The following is a 12,781-nucleotide window of genomic DNA, read 5'->3' on the forward strand; positions in this document are numbered from 1 at the left end:
CATGGATCCCTTTGTGGAAGTGATGACAGCTGCAGCGTTCACGATAAAATCCTTCCGAAAACACGACCTGAAACCCAATACCATCGCCATTCTTCCACCTCAAGGCTACCAACCCAAGAGAAACTATTCCCAGGCCTGTATGCACTGGCTCCACTATCTGATGGAAACGGACCCCCATCTGCACCTCCAGCACGCCAGCAATGGCGGTGAAAAAGAGTTCACGTGTGGAGAGGGCCAACATCGGTACAGTGTGGATGGGTACGATCCAGCGACAGGCACCATCTACGAATTCCTGGGCTGTTTCTGGCATGGGTGCAAGACCTGTCACAAGACCCAACGTTGAGAATCGCATCCCGTCCTGGGCTCGTCGTTGGGAGCCCGTTACACCGACACCCACTACCGCTTGAGTCTCTTGAGTCAACACCCTGAGGTGAAACGGATCGTCATCCTGTGGGAGCACGAGTTTACGAAAATGCAACGGGAGGACTCCGCTCTACGTGCTTTCTTGCAGGGACCCCACTGTAGTCACGTCCCTGGGCCGCTCAACCCTCGCGACGCCTTCTATGGAGGACGCACCAATGCGACGCGATTATGCTACGAAGCCCAAGAAGGTGAAACCATCAAGTACATCAATATTTGTTCCCTTTATCCCTACATTTGTAAGACCGGAGCGTTTCCCACGGGACACCCGACCCTTCTCCATCAACCCCCTGTGGACACGTTGTTTGAACTGAAAGGCCTGATCCAATGCCGTGTCCTACGCCCGAAACGACTCTACCATCCGCTACTGCCTTACAGATCGGGTGGCAAACTGCTCTGTCCTTTGTGCCGTACGTGTGCCGATACCCGGTCAGACTCCCCCTGCGAGCACAGGGACGTAGAGAGGTCATGGGTGGGGACGTACGCCACCGTAGAACTCCAGGAAGCCGTGAAGAAGTATGACTACCGGGTGCTTCAGATCTACGACGTTTGGCATTTTGACACCTTTGCACAGCATGACCCTGACACCCAGCAAGTGGGACTCTTTGACACTTACATCGATCGACATTTCAAGGAGAAGCTCGAAGCCAGCGGATACCCCGAAGGATGTACGGATTACGACGCTTACATCCAGGAGATCTACGACAAAGAAGGCATTAGGTTGGACAAGGACCGCATCGAAAAAAATCCAGGACGTCGCACGATTGCCAAGATGCAACTGAATTCGCTCTGGGGCAAGTTTGGGCAACGGGTAGACTACAGTCAGAACGTCTATATGAACGATCCTGTACAGTACTTTGCCTTGTGGAGGGATGAACGCAATACCATCGAGGATGTGACCGTTGTCAACGAACACATGGTGGAAGTGACCTATACCCAGCAGAAAGAATTCCAAACCCCTCATTCTCATTTCAATGTCTCCATCGCTGCTTGGGTCACCGCCCAAGCACGTCTCAAGCTGTACGAGACCCTTGCCCTGGTGAACCGCAGGGTCTTGTACTTTGACACGGACAGCGTCATTTACATTCATCGACCCCACGACGCGAATCCAGAGCTGGGTCATTCGTTGGGTGAGTTTACGGATGAACTGGACGGAAACACCATCAAGACGTTTGTGTCAGGAGGTCCCAAAAACTATGGCTATGAGTTAATGAACCCCACACCCGATGGAACGCGTACGACCTGCAAAGTGCGAGGGTTCACTTTGAATTACCGAAACCAACGCCATCTCAACTTTGACACCATGAAAGGACTGATACTGGGACAACGGCCTGGGAAAGAGGAGGAGGAGAAAATCAGTTTGGATTACCCTCATCAGATCATTCGAAAAGGACCTCGGCACGAAAACGCACTCGTGACCCGTCCCACCCGAAAAGACTATCGTACCGTGTACGACAAGCGACGTGTCGTCTACGACGAAACCACAGGCCTACCTGTAGACACGCTCCCCTTTGGGTACAGAGACGACTTTCTATAATTTTTTTCATGACAGGGGATCGAAACGGAATCGACATGCACCCCTACAGAAAAAAACGGATAGAAATCTGACCAATCCGAAGCCTGGGTTGTCGACCAATCAGAGCCCGCGCTCGAGCCATGGTGGGCTCTGATTGGTCGAACCGAGGTTGTGCTTTCTCTCTCACGCTACAAGCCTAACCCTATGAAAAAGAAACACAAGGGTCGGTCCAGTTTGGAAAAATGGAGACTCAGACCAGACACCGGAACGGGCCAATCAGAAAGCAGGACCTCCATGGCTTTTAATACGACCGATGCTCTCCGGTCATCACTTTTCACTGAACGGACCAAGCAACAACATCACCCCTCTGATTGATGTTCCTCACGTTGTGTTGGTTGTTGGCGTTTTATCTGGAAGAAACACGTGTTTGGAGAGAGTACCATCAAGTGTTGACACACCTCCGTGAAGACTTGGAAAGAAACAACAACAACGACAACGAACAGAACATCCGGACAACATCATGTCGAAACGGTTGAATGACAAGACACGAAGCGACATGAGTGGTTAAGGAAGCAGTGGAGATGGGAACGGTGACATGACTGCTGAACTGTGGGGTTAAGTGTGCGACTTGCTGTGTTTAAAGATGAAGACCGACGACGCGTACGCCAAGTTACGTGCGAAGGGCGACAACCTGATGTGCGAACAGATACGTTCAAAGATGAGGAAGCTGACTGAACCCGAGAAAGGCACATCGAAGAAGACGATAAAGAAGATCCAGAAGAAAAGACAAGCAAACCCACAGCCGTTGTGGTCCCCACAGCAGCAGCAACACCCACCACCACCACCACCACCACCACAGCGCCAGTCCCCACCACCACCACAGCAGCAACAGCAACAACGGCTGCAGCGACAACAGACATCGAAACGATGGGGACATCCTTTTTGAAACCTGCAACGCCTGCAAAAAGACGATCACGGAAGAAATTATCTCTGAAGATCTCTCCTCAAGAACAGCTGTAAGTACCCTGCTCTTCTTTGTCTCAGTCATTCTTGATGTGATGTTGATGTTGATGTCGATGTTGATGATGACTCTACCTATTCCTATGATAAATAGACTCTGTCCTATGATTGACAGGACCCCTGATGTCAGTTCAGCCCAGTCCGTGCTAGAACAGTGGTGGGAACAAACCCCTCGGGAGCCCACCTATTCACCGAATGCCCCTGTGACGATGGCGACGGGTGACCGTGATGATCATGAAGCGCTCAAGCTGGCCACTCTCCCTTCCATGGATCTGGACACGCTCCCACTGCTTGAGGCTTCTTGGTCACCAGCATCCCCGGAAGATGTTCATATCTACTCCTCAGGTACGCCCATGGTTTGCGACGATGATGATGATGTTGATGACAACGTTGACCTGGATCCTTATGGAGAAGCTCAACTCACTCCCCTACAACGCGAATGTCGTATTTGCCGACACAAGAACATGCTAAGATACATCAGTTGCAACAGCGGGCAAGTGATGTGTCATGTCTGTGGTCTGGAGCTCATAGACTGTACTTGTAGTATGTTGACCTATGACAGCATAATGACACATGATGACATGCCTATCACATCTGAGGATCACATCTTATGGTGATCCTCCTCTTCACTCGAAGAACTTTACAACACGTAAGCTGCAACCGTGATCAAGTGATGTGTCATGTCTGTTTCAGGGAGGCCATAGACTGTACGTGTTGAACGGATGGACCTCTCACATGTTTGAGGGAGGATCACCTCTTATGGGCTTGAAGATGGAAGAGGAAAATGTTGTCGCGTTATTGTTGTTGTTGTGGTTGTTGTAGGGACATGCAAAGCACTCCCTCCTCCATTGACTTTTCGTATTTCCATTGTATCTGGTTGTGATTGGGTTTTTTTATGATTAAACAGTGATTGATTGAACTGACTCTTTGTGTCTTTGATGAAAGAACATTGGGCGTTCTGCCCCAGGATCGCACCCATTGACCCCAAGCACGGAGGTATAAGAATGACGTCACGCTAAAAATAGCTTACCAGCGTAGTACATTACAGGTTGTGTTGCAATCTGGGAAAACCCTGGCTTAAGATAGACCAACGGCTATACATTCAAACATAGCCTAATCAGTATAATTAAAACTATACAATAGTATGTATGAAATTCCTTTAAAATAGAAAGGGTGCAGTGTTGTCAGTTCTTCTATGTTTACATTAGTTGCATAGGTAAAAGAAGAATTGTTTTGTTACTGTAAACACGAGGACGAACTAGGTCACATAACAGTCTTCTCCACTGAAGGCAAATAGTTGTGTAAACAAACCTACGAGGAAGGCAGTCCTCTGTATCCACGGGTTAACATAAACACACAAGCACGTTTGTTATTGAAGGTAACCTAGGCCCGTCTCTGTAGTTTTGATAGGCTATGAAGTGGATATACATATAAGCTCTATTTACATCGTGTGGGCTTCATTTCACGTGTAACCATGCCTGCTGACGGATGGAAAGCATATTTGTCTAGTATTTATTTGAATCCCAAACACCCAGCCTCCTTTTCTGGGCCTGCTAAGTTGTATCACATTGTGAAAAAGGAGGGGAAATTTGATATTAGTTTGCATCACATAAAGAAGTGGTTGACATCCCAAGAAGCCTTTTCGCTTCAGCGACCTTTAAGATACAAGTTCAAGCGGAACAGAGTGGTGGCTTCAGGCCTCAATGCTCGATGGGATATTGACTTGGCTGATGTATCTAATATAGCCTCGGACAATGACGGTGTGAAATACTTACTCATAGCTATAAATGTATTTACACGTTTTCTGTGGGTTGAGCCCCTTAAAAATAAAACACCGGATGCGGTCATTAAGGCCTTGAAGAAGATATTTTCCCGCGCTACCCTGCCACAAATTATACGATCAGACAAAGGTCGAGAATTTGAAAATAAGAAAATGAGGTCTTATTTAAGAAACAAGGGCATCACTTACTATGCCACACAGAATGAAACCAAGGCTTCTTATGCCGAGAGAGTGATACGGACCCTCAAGACCACGATGTACAGATATTTCACCTACAAACAAACGTATCATTATTTGGATATTTTACAAGACCTCGTCCGGGATTATAACCACAGACCTCACAGATCATTGAATGAAAGATCACCCTCAAATATTAATCAAACGAATGAAGCTCTGGTATGGAAAGAACAATACATTGACACTTTGACGAGACCAGTCAAATCGAAAGCTGAAATCAAAAAGAAGTCCATGAAGAAACCCTTTAAATTTAAAGTGGGCGATCAAGTGAGACTCTCTCATTTGAGACATACATTTCAAAGAGACTATCAAGAAAAATGGACTGAGGAAATCTTTATTATCAGAAGAAGGTTCTATCGTGATGGTATGCCTATCTATCTGTTGAAAGATATGGCTGATGATCCGGTTCAAGGCAGTTTCTATGCAAATGAACTACAGAGAGTAGACAAGCCCGCAGACACAGTGTGGAGAGTGGAGAAAGTTTTGAAGAAAAGGAAGCGAGCTGGCGTAAAAGAGGTGTTTGTGAAATGGATGGGTTATCCCAAAAAGTTTAACAGTTGGATCCCAGAAACTGATCTTCAGAGTATATAAGGGTCTTCCTCTTATTCCAGTGTCAGTTGCATTTCTATCGTCATGGAGTCCACATCGTGTCCTGATTGTGGGAGACAGTTCTCTAGAAATGATAATATGCATAGACAAAGGAGACAGATGTATTCATATCCTCCTCCTCCGGGAACCTCACCTCCTCCTCCTCCTCTGGGAACCTCACCTCCTCCTCCTCCTCCTCCTCCTCCTCCCACGTCTCCCCCTCCTCCACCTCCTCCAGCACTAAAAGAACAGTTCTACTTTACCATTCCATCCAATACTGTGGTGGTGGGTCCAAGTGGAAGTGGCAAGACTATGTTTGTGTACAACATTTTACTACAGAATCGCATCCAACCTGTACCCAATAACATTATCTGGTGTTATATGGAGTGGCAGCCTCTGTATCAGATAATCAGTGAACAGTTACCCTATGTGACGTTTGTGAAGGGGATTCCTTACAACCTGCACGAGGATAACTATCTGGATGCACGGAATAACAACATGATTGTACTGGATGACCTCATGTCAGAGGCTAAAGATGATAAACGCATCTCCCAACTGTTCACCCGAACCTCTCACCATAAGAATGTCATTATTTTCTTACTGTTACAAAATCTGTTTCCCAGAGGTAAGGAGTCACGTGACATTGCTTTGAATTCTCATTACGTGACACTGTTCAATTCCCCTGTGGACAGACATCAAGTCAACTTGTTTGCCAGGCGCATCTATCCAAACAATGCTGTTCAGTTTATGTCTGTGTATAAAGAAGCTGTTGAAAAACCCTATGGCAATCTGACAATCGACTTGCGTCCTACTACCTTGGAATCAGGAAGACTACAACCTAATGTACACCCCACGGCCAATAAAAGAGGAGCAGGCTGTCAATCAGTATCATTTAAAGCCAGACACCAGAAGAAATCACATCTCAGAAGTAGCCGCTCCAGTGGACAGTGAATCAGAGGACGACACTAGTGATACAACTATGCCTTCCTGTGACGAGTGTGGTATTGTGTTTGAAAATAATCATGACCTTCAGCGTCATGTCAGATCATGGTGCCCTGAGAATGGAGGGGGACCCCTAAGGAAACGAGTTAAAATGGAGACAGCTGATGAAAGCGATGTTTTTGACAATTTAGACACAACATGAATCAAATTCAGAGTCAAAACCATCAACTCCACACTGTCAGTATAAACAAAATCAGTTTAAGCCCTTATGATGATAAAAGATTTGTTTTGAAAGATAAGATTCATACGTTAGCTCATGGACACTATAAAATTCCTTCTACCAATGTGTAAAGTGTTTTAACTACATAAGAACCATTTCATGCCTTCAGTGTTCTTGTATTGTATGTTTGTATATAACGATCCCTGGTAAAATGTTTCCTATATTTTATCTACATCTGTATGCATGTCATATGTAATTAAACTTTCATATGTATTTGTTATGAGGTATTATTCAGTCACCTCACAGTTGTAAATACCGAGTGTAAATACGTGAACCATTTCCCCCAGTGACAGCATTCACAGCAATGTTGATACAGTACATAGTTTTATTGCAACTGGGGAAGGTAACGTTTAATGTACTGAGGGTCTATGGACTTTATGTGATTAAAACATTATGTTGCTTGTTGTACAGTTGTATCACCTTTGAATGACTTATATGTGAATAAATACACACATTAAACGTCGATGCTCTGTTATTTTTGTTGTTGTTGAACACTTGCTGAGGGAATTTCTTACTGCAATGATAATCCTACAGCTATTCTGTATCAGTTTCACCACAAGGATTGACGTAATTACCAATGAAAAACAGACAGAAATGTAAAACTGTTAACACACGGTTTATTTCATTAAAACACAAAAATCAAACATTAAGACAATAACAGTAAAAATGTACATGGAGTGATTATTCAGTGTCTGTGTCATCATCATCATCAACATCTGACTGTTCACGCTCTAGATCTTCAGCCTCAGAAAGATCTACATGAGACAGAATGTCTTTGACAACAGGTTTCATCCACTTGTTGATTTTAGCAGACAATCCTTTGGAATCAATATCGGGATCCATAGCTCTCACTTTCTCCAGGATAGGCTTGAAGAGGGGTCCATATCCAAAGTAACTCACATATCGGATAGCTGTTGCCATACGATCTAGAAAGGTAGCTTCCCAGCATTTCTTGAGCTTGTTTTCAATCCATCTCTCACTTTTCCCCTGATCTTCATACTCCTCTTTCTTCTTAAAGACATCATCTTGACAGTGCTTTAGAGTGTGTTTCCACATGTATTCTAAGCCTTTCACCTCCCACTCTTTATCAGCATCACTGAATTTAGAGGTCATTGTAGGCTGTAGAACATCGCTTTCATCAGCTGTCTCCGGTGTTATATTTTTAAGGGGCTCAACCCACAGAAAACGTGTAAATACATTTATAGCTATGAGTAAGTATTTCACACCGTCATTGTCCGAGGCTATATTAGATACATCAGCCAAGTCAATATCCCATCGAGCATTGAGGCCTGAAGCCACCACTCTGTTCCGCTTGAACTTGTATCTTAAAGGTCGCTGAAGTGAAAAGGCATCTTGGGATGTCAACCACTTCTTTATGTGATGCAAACTAATATCAAATTTCCCCTCCTTTTTCACAATGTGATACAACTTAGCAGGCCCAGAAAAGGAGGCTGGGTGTTTGAGATTCAAATAAATACTAGACAAATATGCTTTCCATCCGTCAGCAGGCATGGTTACACGTGAAATGAAGCCCACACGATGTAAATAGAGCTTATATGTATATCCACTTCATAGCCTATCAAAACTACAGAGACGGGCCTAGGTTACCTTCAATAACAAACGTGCTTGTGTGTTTATGTTAACCCGTGGATACAGAGGACTGCCTTCCTCGTAGGTTTGTTTACACAACTATTTGCCTTCAGTGGAGAAGACTGTTATGTGACCTAGTTCGTCCTCGTGTTTACAGTAACAAAACAATTCTTCTTTTACCTATGCAACTAATGTAAACATAGAAGAACTGACAACATTGCACCCTTTCTATTTTAAAGGAATTTCATACATACTATTGTATAGTTTTAATTATACTGATTAGGCTATGTTTGAATGTATAGCCGTTGGTCTATCTTAAGCCAGGGTTTTCCCAGATTGCAACACAACCTGTAATGTACTACGCTGGTAAGCTATTTTTAGCGTGACGTCAATCTTATACCTCCGTGCTTGGGTTCAATGGGTGCGATCCTGGGGCAGAACGCCCAATGTTCTTTCATCATGTCTTGATTGATCTCAACTCCAATAGAGTGCCGAACCGAGGGTAGAGGTTGAGTTGAGATGTCGTTTACGTTGTCTGTCCGTCTGTCTGTCTGTCTGTTTGTCTGTCTGTGCATCTGTCATGTCAGTGCACACCCAAGTGTAAAATTAAAATAAAAATAGATAAAAGAGAAAGGCCATGCTTGAAAGATCAGCTGCCTGGTGTCAGTCAATTCCAGTACGCATCGATCCCCACACCCCTCCCCGTGTACCATGTCATGTCATGGATCATGTCATGGATCATGCCGTGTGTCCGTCAACCCAAACACAGGATGACGTCACGTGATGAGGTGGAGGAGGTGGAGGAGGCGGAAGCTAAGGTCATGACCTTCCGTTGAAGGGAGTAGGGTGGAGAGTTTCATAAAAGCAGGCGAACCCTCAGACCTTCTTTCACCGTCATCATGGAGCAAAGACGTTCTATGAATGCCATGTCATCCTCCCGAGATGTCGTCACCGATTCCGAGTGGGTGTCTGAAAAGGCGAGAGAACAAGAAGCGAGAAAACGTCCCCTCTTTAGGGACGACACATGGCGACTCAGTGACATTCTGGAGGGACCTTTTCCTTCTTACACCTTGTGTCATCCTTCTCATCCTCACTATGATTCATTTCAAGAACGTCTGAGGTCTTTTAAAACGTGGCCTAAACAGATGACCCAGACCCCGTATGACATGGCCATGGCTGGCTATTTCTATCCAGGACAAGGTGACTGTGTGACCTGTTATTGCTGCGGTGTGGCACTCCGCTAATGGGAAGCCACAGACCAACCCTGGAAAGAACATCTGAAGCACACCAAAGTCCCCTGCGAATACTTGTGTGTGTTTTGTCCTGATGGAGAAGTGAACGAAAAATACAGACGTTTGGTGTCCCAAGAAGCACAGAAGAGAAGAGTCGAGTGTCTTGTTCACCCCAAGTGACAAAGTTTCTTTTTTCAAAGTGTACAGACGTTCATACCCTCGTGTTCACAAAAATCACAGGGACGCCCCCTCATCCTGTGACTTTTTGTTTTGTGGTGTTGGTTCATGTGAGCGGGGGATTAAATTTTTTTTAAAAACCCATAGTCGTGTTATGTGGTCTGTAAGATGAAGAAAAACAAAACAGGATCGAAATGCACACCCCGATAAAAAACCGGATCGAAATTGGACCAATCCGAACCCTGGGTTGTCGACCAATCAGAGACCGTGCTCGGGTCATGCGGGACTCTGAATGGTCGAACCGGGGTTGTGCCTTCTCTCCCATGGTAAAATCCATTTCCTGTGGAAAAGAAACACAGGGGTCGGTCCGTTTTGGAAAACCGAGGTGCAGACCAGGCACCGAAACGAACCAATCGGGGGTGCGGCCTGGGGAACCAATCAGGAACCAGGGTGTCAGTGGCTCTCCTATAAAAACAAAACAAGAGCGAAGCCACTCACACACACACACTACATTCTATGAAACCCATCATGTCAGCTCGATACAGTTGTATGAAGTGCCAGACCGACAGTCACAGTTACCTGTACTGCCCTGAAGTGACATGCCTCGAGTGTAACACTCAAGGTCACCGTCACTATGTCTGTCCAAAGATGAACAGTCAAGAGAAGCAGGAGAATCGGAACCTGGGCCCCTGTTACAACTGTGAAGCCATGGGTCATTTCGCTGCAGATTGCCCAGAACCCAGTCGAAAGAAGACTCCCCATCGCCTGGACCGCTGTTACAACTGTCGAGCCCTGGGTCATTTCGCTGCAGATTGCCCAGAACCCAGTCGAAAGAAAACGTTAGCAACACCGTCCACGTCGACACCCGTGGCATCCGTGGCACCCGTGACACCCGTGACACCCGTGACACAAGTGGTTCATCTCATCGAAGACATGCACGTCGATGTCCTCGACCTAAAAGAATGCCTCGCACAACTCCGTGCGGGCATCACACCTCGTGTAGAGAAAAGATAACGGGTCAGAAGCCTCTCAAGAAAGAACGCTTCAAAGCGCCGACGACACCTTCAGTCCGAGGATGAGATGGAAGTAGAGGATGAAGAAGATAGATCATCTGAACAAAGTGACTAACGCATGGGCCATGCTGCCCCACTGTTTTTACCAGTGTCCCATCGTTTGCAGTTTTTCCAGTGTTCCAGTGTTCCAGTGTTCCTGCCGTTTCCTGTCGTTTCCAGTTTCCAGTCTCCAGTTTTCCAACGGCCCTTTTCAGGGCCACCCATCTCTCCCGAAAGACAACTTTCCTCCTTTGCTTTGACGACCCTCCAAACCAAACCATGAACCCGTCTCCTCCTCCTTTCCTCCCTCCCTCCCTCCCTCCCTTCACCACCACCACCACCACCCTCCCTCCCTCCCTTCACCACCGCCACCCCGTCTATGTTTAGAACAACAACAACAACAACAACAACAACAACAAACGATTTTTGACGCGCTTCTTTCCATGTCGATCCCGTTCACCTTTTACGGGCGCTTCTCCGGGTTTCCCCCTCATTCTCCCCGGAAACGGAGGCAACGCCCTCTTGGAGGCGTGCGCCACCGGAAACGGAAGTGCCGCCCTCTTGGAGGCGCACGCCACCGGAAACGGAAGCGCCGCCATCTTGGAGGCACGCGCAGGTACCCATCATGCACTGCGCAGGTCACGTGACCGGAAACGGATGTGCCGCCATCTTGGTTCCATAATCCTGAGTGGTTCCATAATCCTGAGGGGTTCTATACTGATGTGCATAACTACTTGCGTGTATACAAACTAAACGAGAAAGCATTCTGTATGTATATGTAACATATTTATCTTCTCGAAGATGTTGAAAAAAACTTATTATAAGAGGCAAATTAGCTGTGAGAATAATAGGAATGAATCACTAAATATCGGCAAAAACCGTTTTAATATAGACCCGTGAAGATCCGTGGTAGGATATAGCAACCCATGCTTGCTGTAAAAAGCGTCTATGCTTGTCGTAATAGGCGACTAACGTGATTGTCCGGTCCAGACTCGATTATTTACAGACCGCCGTCATATATAGCTGGAATATTGCTGAGTGCGGCGTTAAACAACCAACTAACCAACCAACCAACCAACGTTTCAATGTACGGCAATATGGGAAATATCGCTTTCTCGCTTTCTTTCTCTCATGACTAACCATAGTCATATGAAAGAATCGTGTGTTCTTTAACTTCTTTTAAGAAGAACGTACTGTAAAGTTAATTATAAATGCGAAAAATGAGAGTGGACTTAATTAATTAAACTTTGCACTTAATTCTCAGAAATGACTGTTGATAAGACGGCCCAACTACACACTTTGAATAGCGGAAATACCAGCTTGTATATAGGACCAAACAACTATCTATTTCCACATTACGGTATATTGAGAACAATATGTCTTTCAAACACTAGAAATTACGTAATGGACATCCGATAGTGTTACTATTGCTGGGCCGAGGACTTCCAGTTTGATGACATCTATAGCTACTCCGCAAACATAATAAACATGGATATAACTTAAGTGTATTTGAGGAAGTACACAACTCAGCGCTAATACGCGCTCATGTTTGCTGCTTGTTTTGATTACTGGGGCGGGTCCCATAAAATTCCTTGACGGGGCCATAAATCAATCAAATACATTTAACGCAGAAATCCGTGGATTCTTATAAAATCAACTACGTCTGTACAGTTACATTATGTTTAAGTAGATAGTTAGAACATTTCAACATTCCCTCTATATGTATAATTTGAAATGTGACTACAGCTCGGTTTTATGATTAAAACCCACCTCTGCATCCCCCACTGAGGTCAGGTTTAACAATTCATTAGCGTTGGTTTACATAATATACTTTTAATTGTATAGAAACACATAACACATGCGACCCCTACAGTGTGTCAAGAGGAAATATTGCTATACTGCTAAAAGCGATAGAGCAAGAAAGCGAAAAAGGGGTGTCCCCTCTCG

At 45.4% G+C, this 12,781-nt stretch overlaps 3 protein-coding genes across 3 annotated transcripts; all 3 read left to right on the top strand.

The window, feature by feature from the left end:
* Positions 1-472: 472 nt before the first annotated feature.
* Positions 473-1,957, top strand: LOC139455802 (uncharacterized). The gene has a single exon (XM_071237354.1). It carries the CDS (start codon positions 473-475, stop codon positions 1,955-1,957), a length of 1,485 nt encoding a protein of 494 aa, XP_071093455.1.
* A 629-nt stretch (positions 1,958-2,586) lies between these two features.
* Positions 2,587-3,699, top strand: LOC139464559 (uncharacterized). The gene is made up of 2 exons (XM_071246083.1): positions 2,587-2,952; positions 3,072-3,699. Exons 1-2 carry the CDS (start codon positions 2,864-2,866, stop codon positions 3,571-3,573), a joined length of 591 nt encoding a protein of 196 aa, XP_071102184.1. The 5' UTR covers positions 2,587-2,863; the 3' UTR covers positions 3,574-3,699.
* A 6,599-nt stretch (positions 3,700-10,298) lies between these two features.
* On the top strand, positions 10,299-10,796 carry LOC139470498 (CCHC-type zinc finger nucleic acid binding protein-like). Its single transcript, XM_071252903.1, has one exon. It carries the CDS (start codon positions 10,299-10,301, stop codon positions 10,794-10,796), a length of 498 nt encoding a protein of 165 aa, XP_071109004.1.
* The last annotated feature ends 1,985 nt before the right edge of the window (positions 10,797-12,781 follow it).

Source organism: Haliotis cracherodii, unplaced genomic scaffold (assembly GCF_022045235.1).
Source record: "Haliotis cracherodii isolate W230 unplaced genomic scaffold, xgHalCrac1.p SCAF_1, whole genome shotgun sequence".
NCBI lineage: Eukaryota > Metazoa > Mollusca > Gastropoda > Lepetellida > Haliotidae > Haliotis > Haliotis cracherodii.

Bases quoted from the DNA above. Each gene is read 5' to 3' on its own strand.
- LOC139455802 (XM_071237354.1), top strand. From the start codon at position 473: ATGCAACGGGAGGACTCCGCTCTACGTGCTTTCTTGCAGGGACCCCAC.
- LOC139464559 (XM_071246083.1), top strand. From the start codon at position 2,864: ATGGGGACATCCTTTTTGAAACCTGCAACGCCTGCAAAAAGACGATCA. The intron at 2,953-3,071 runs GTAAGTACCCTG...TATGATTGACAG, and splicing joins ATCTCTCCTCAAGAACAGCT to GACCCCTGATGTCAGTTCAG.
- LOC139470498 (XM_071252903.1), top strand. From the start codon at position 10,299: ATGAAACCCATCATGTCAGCTCGATACAGTTGTATGAAGTGCCAGACC.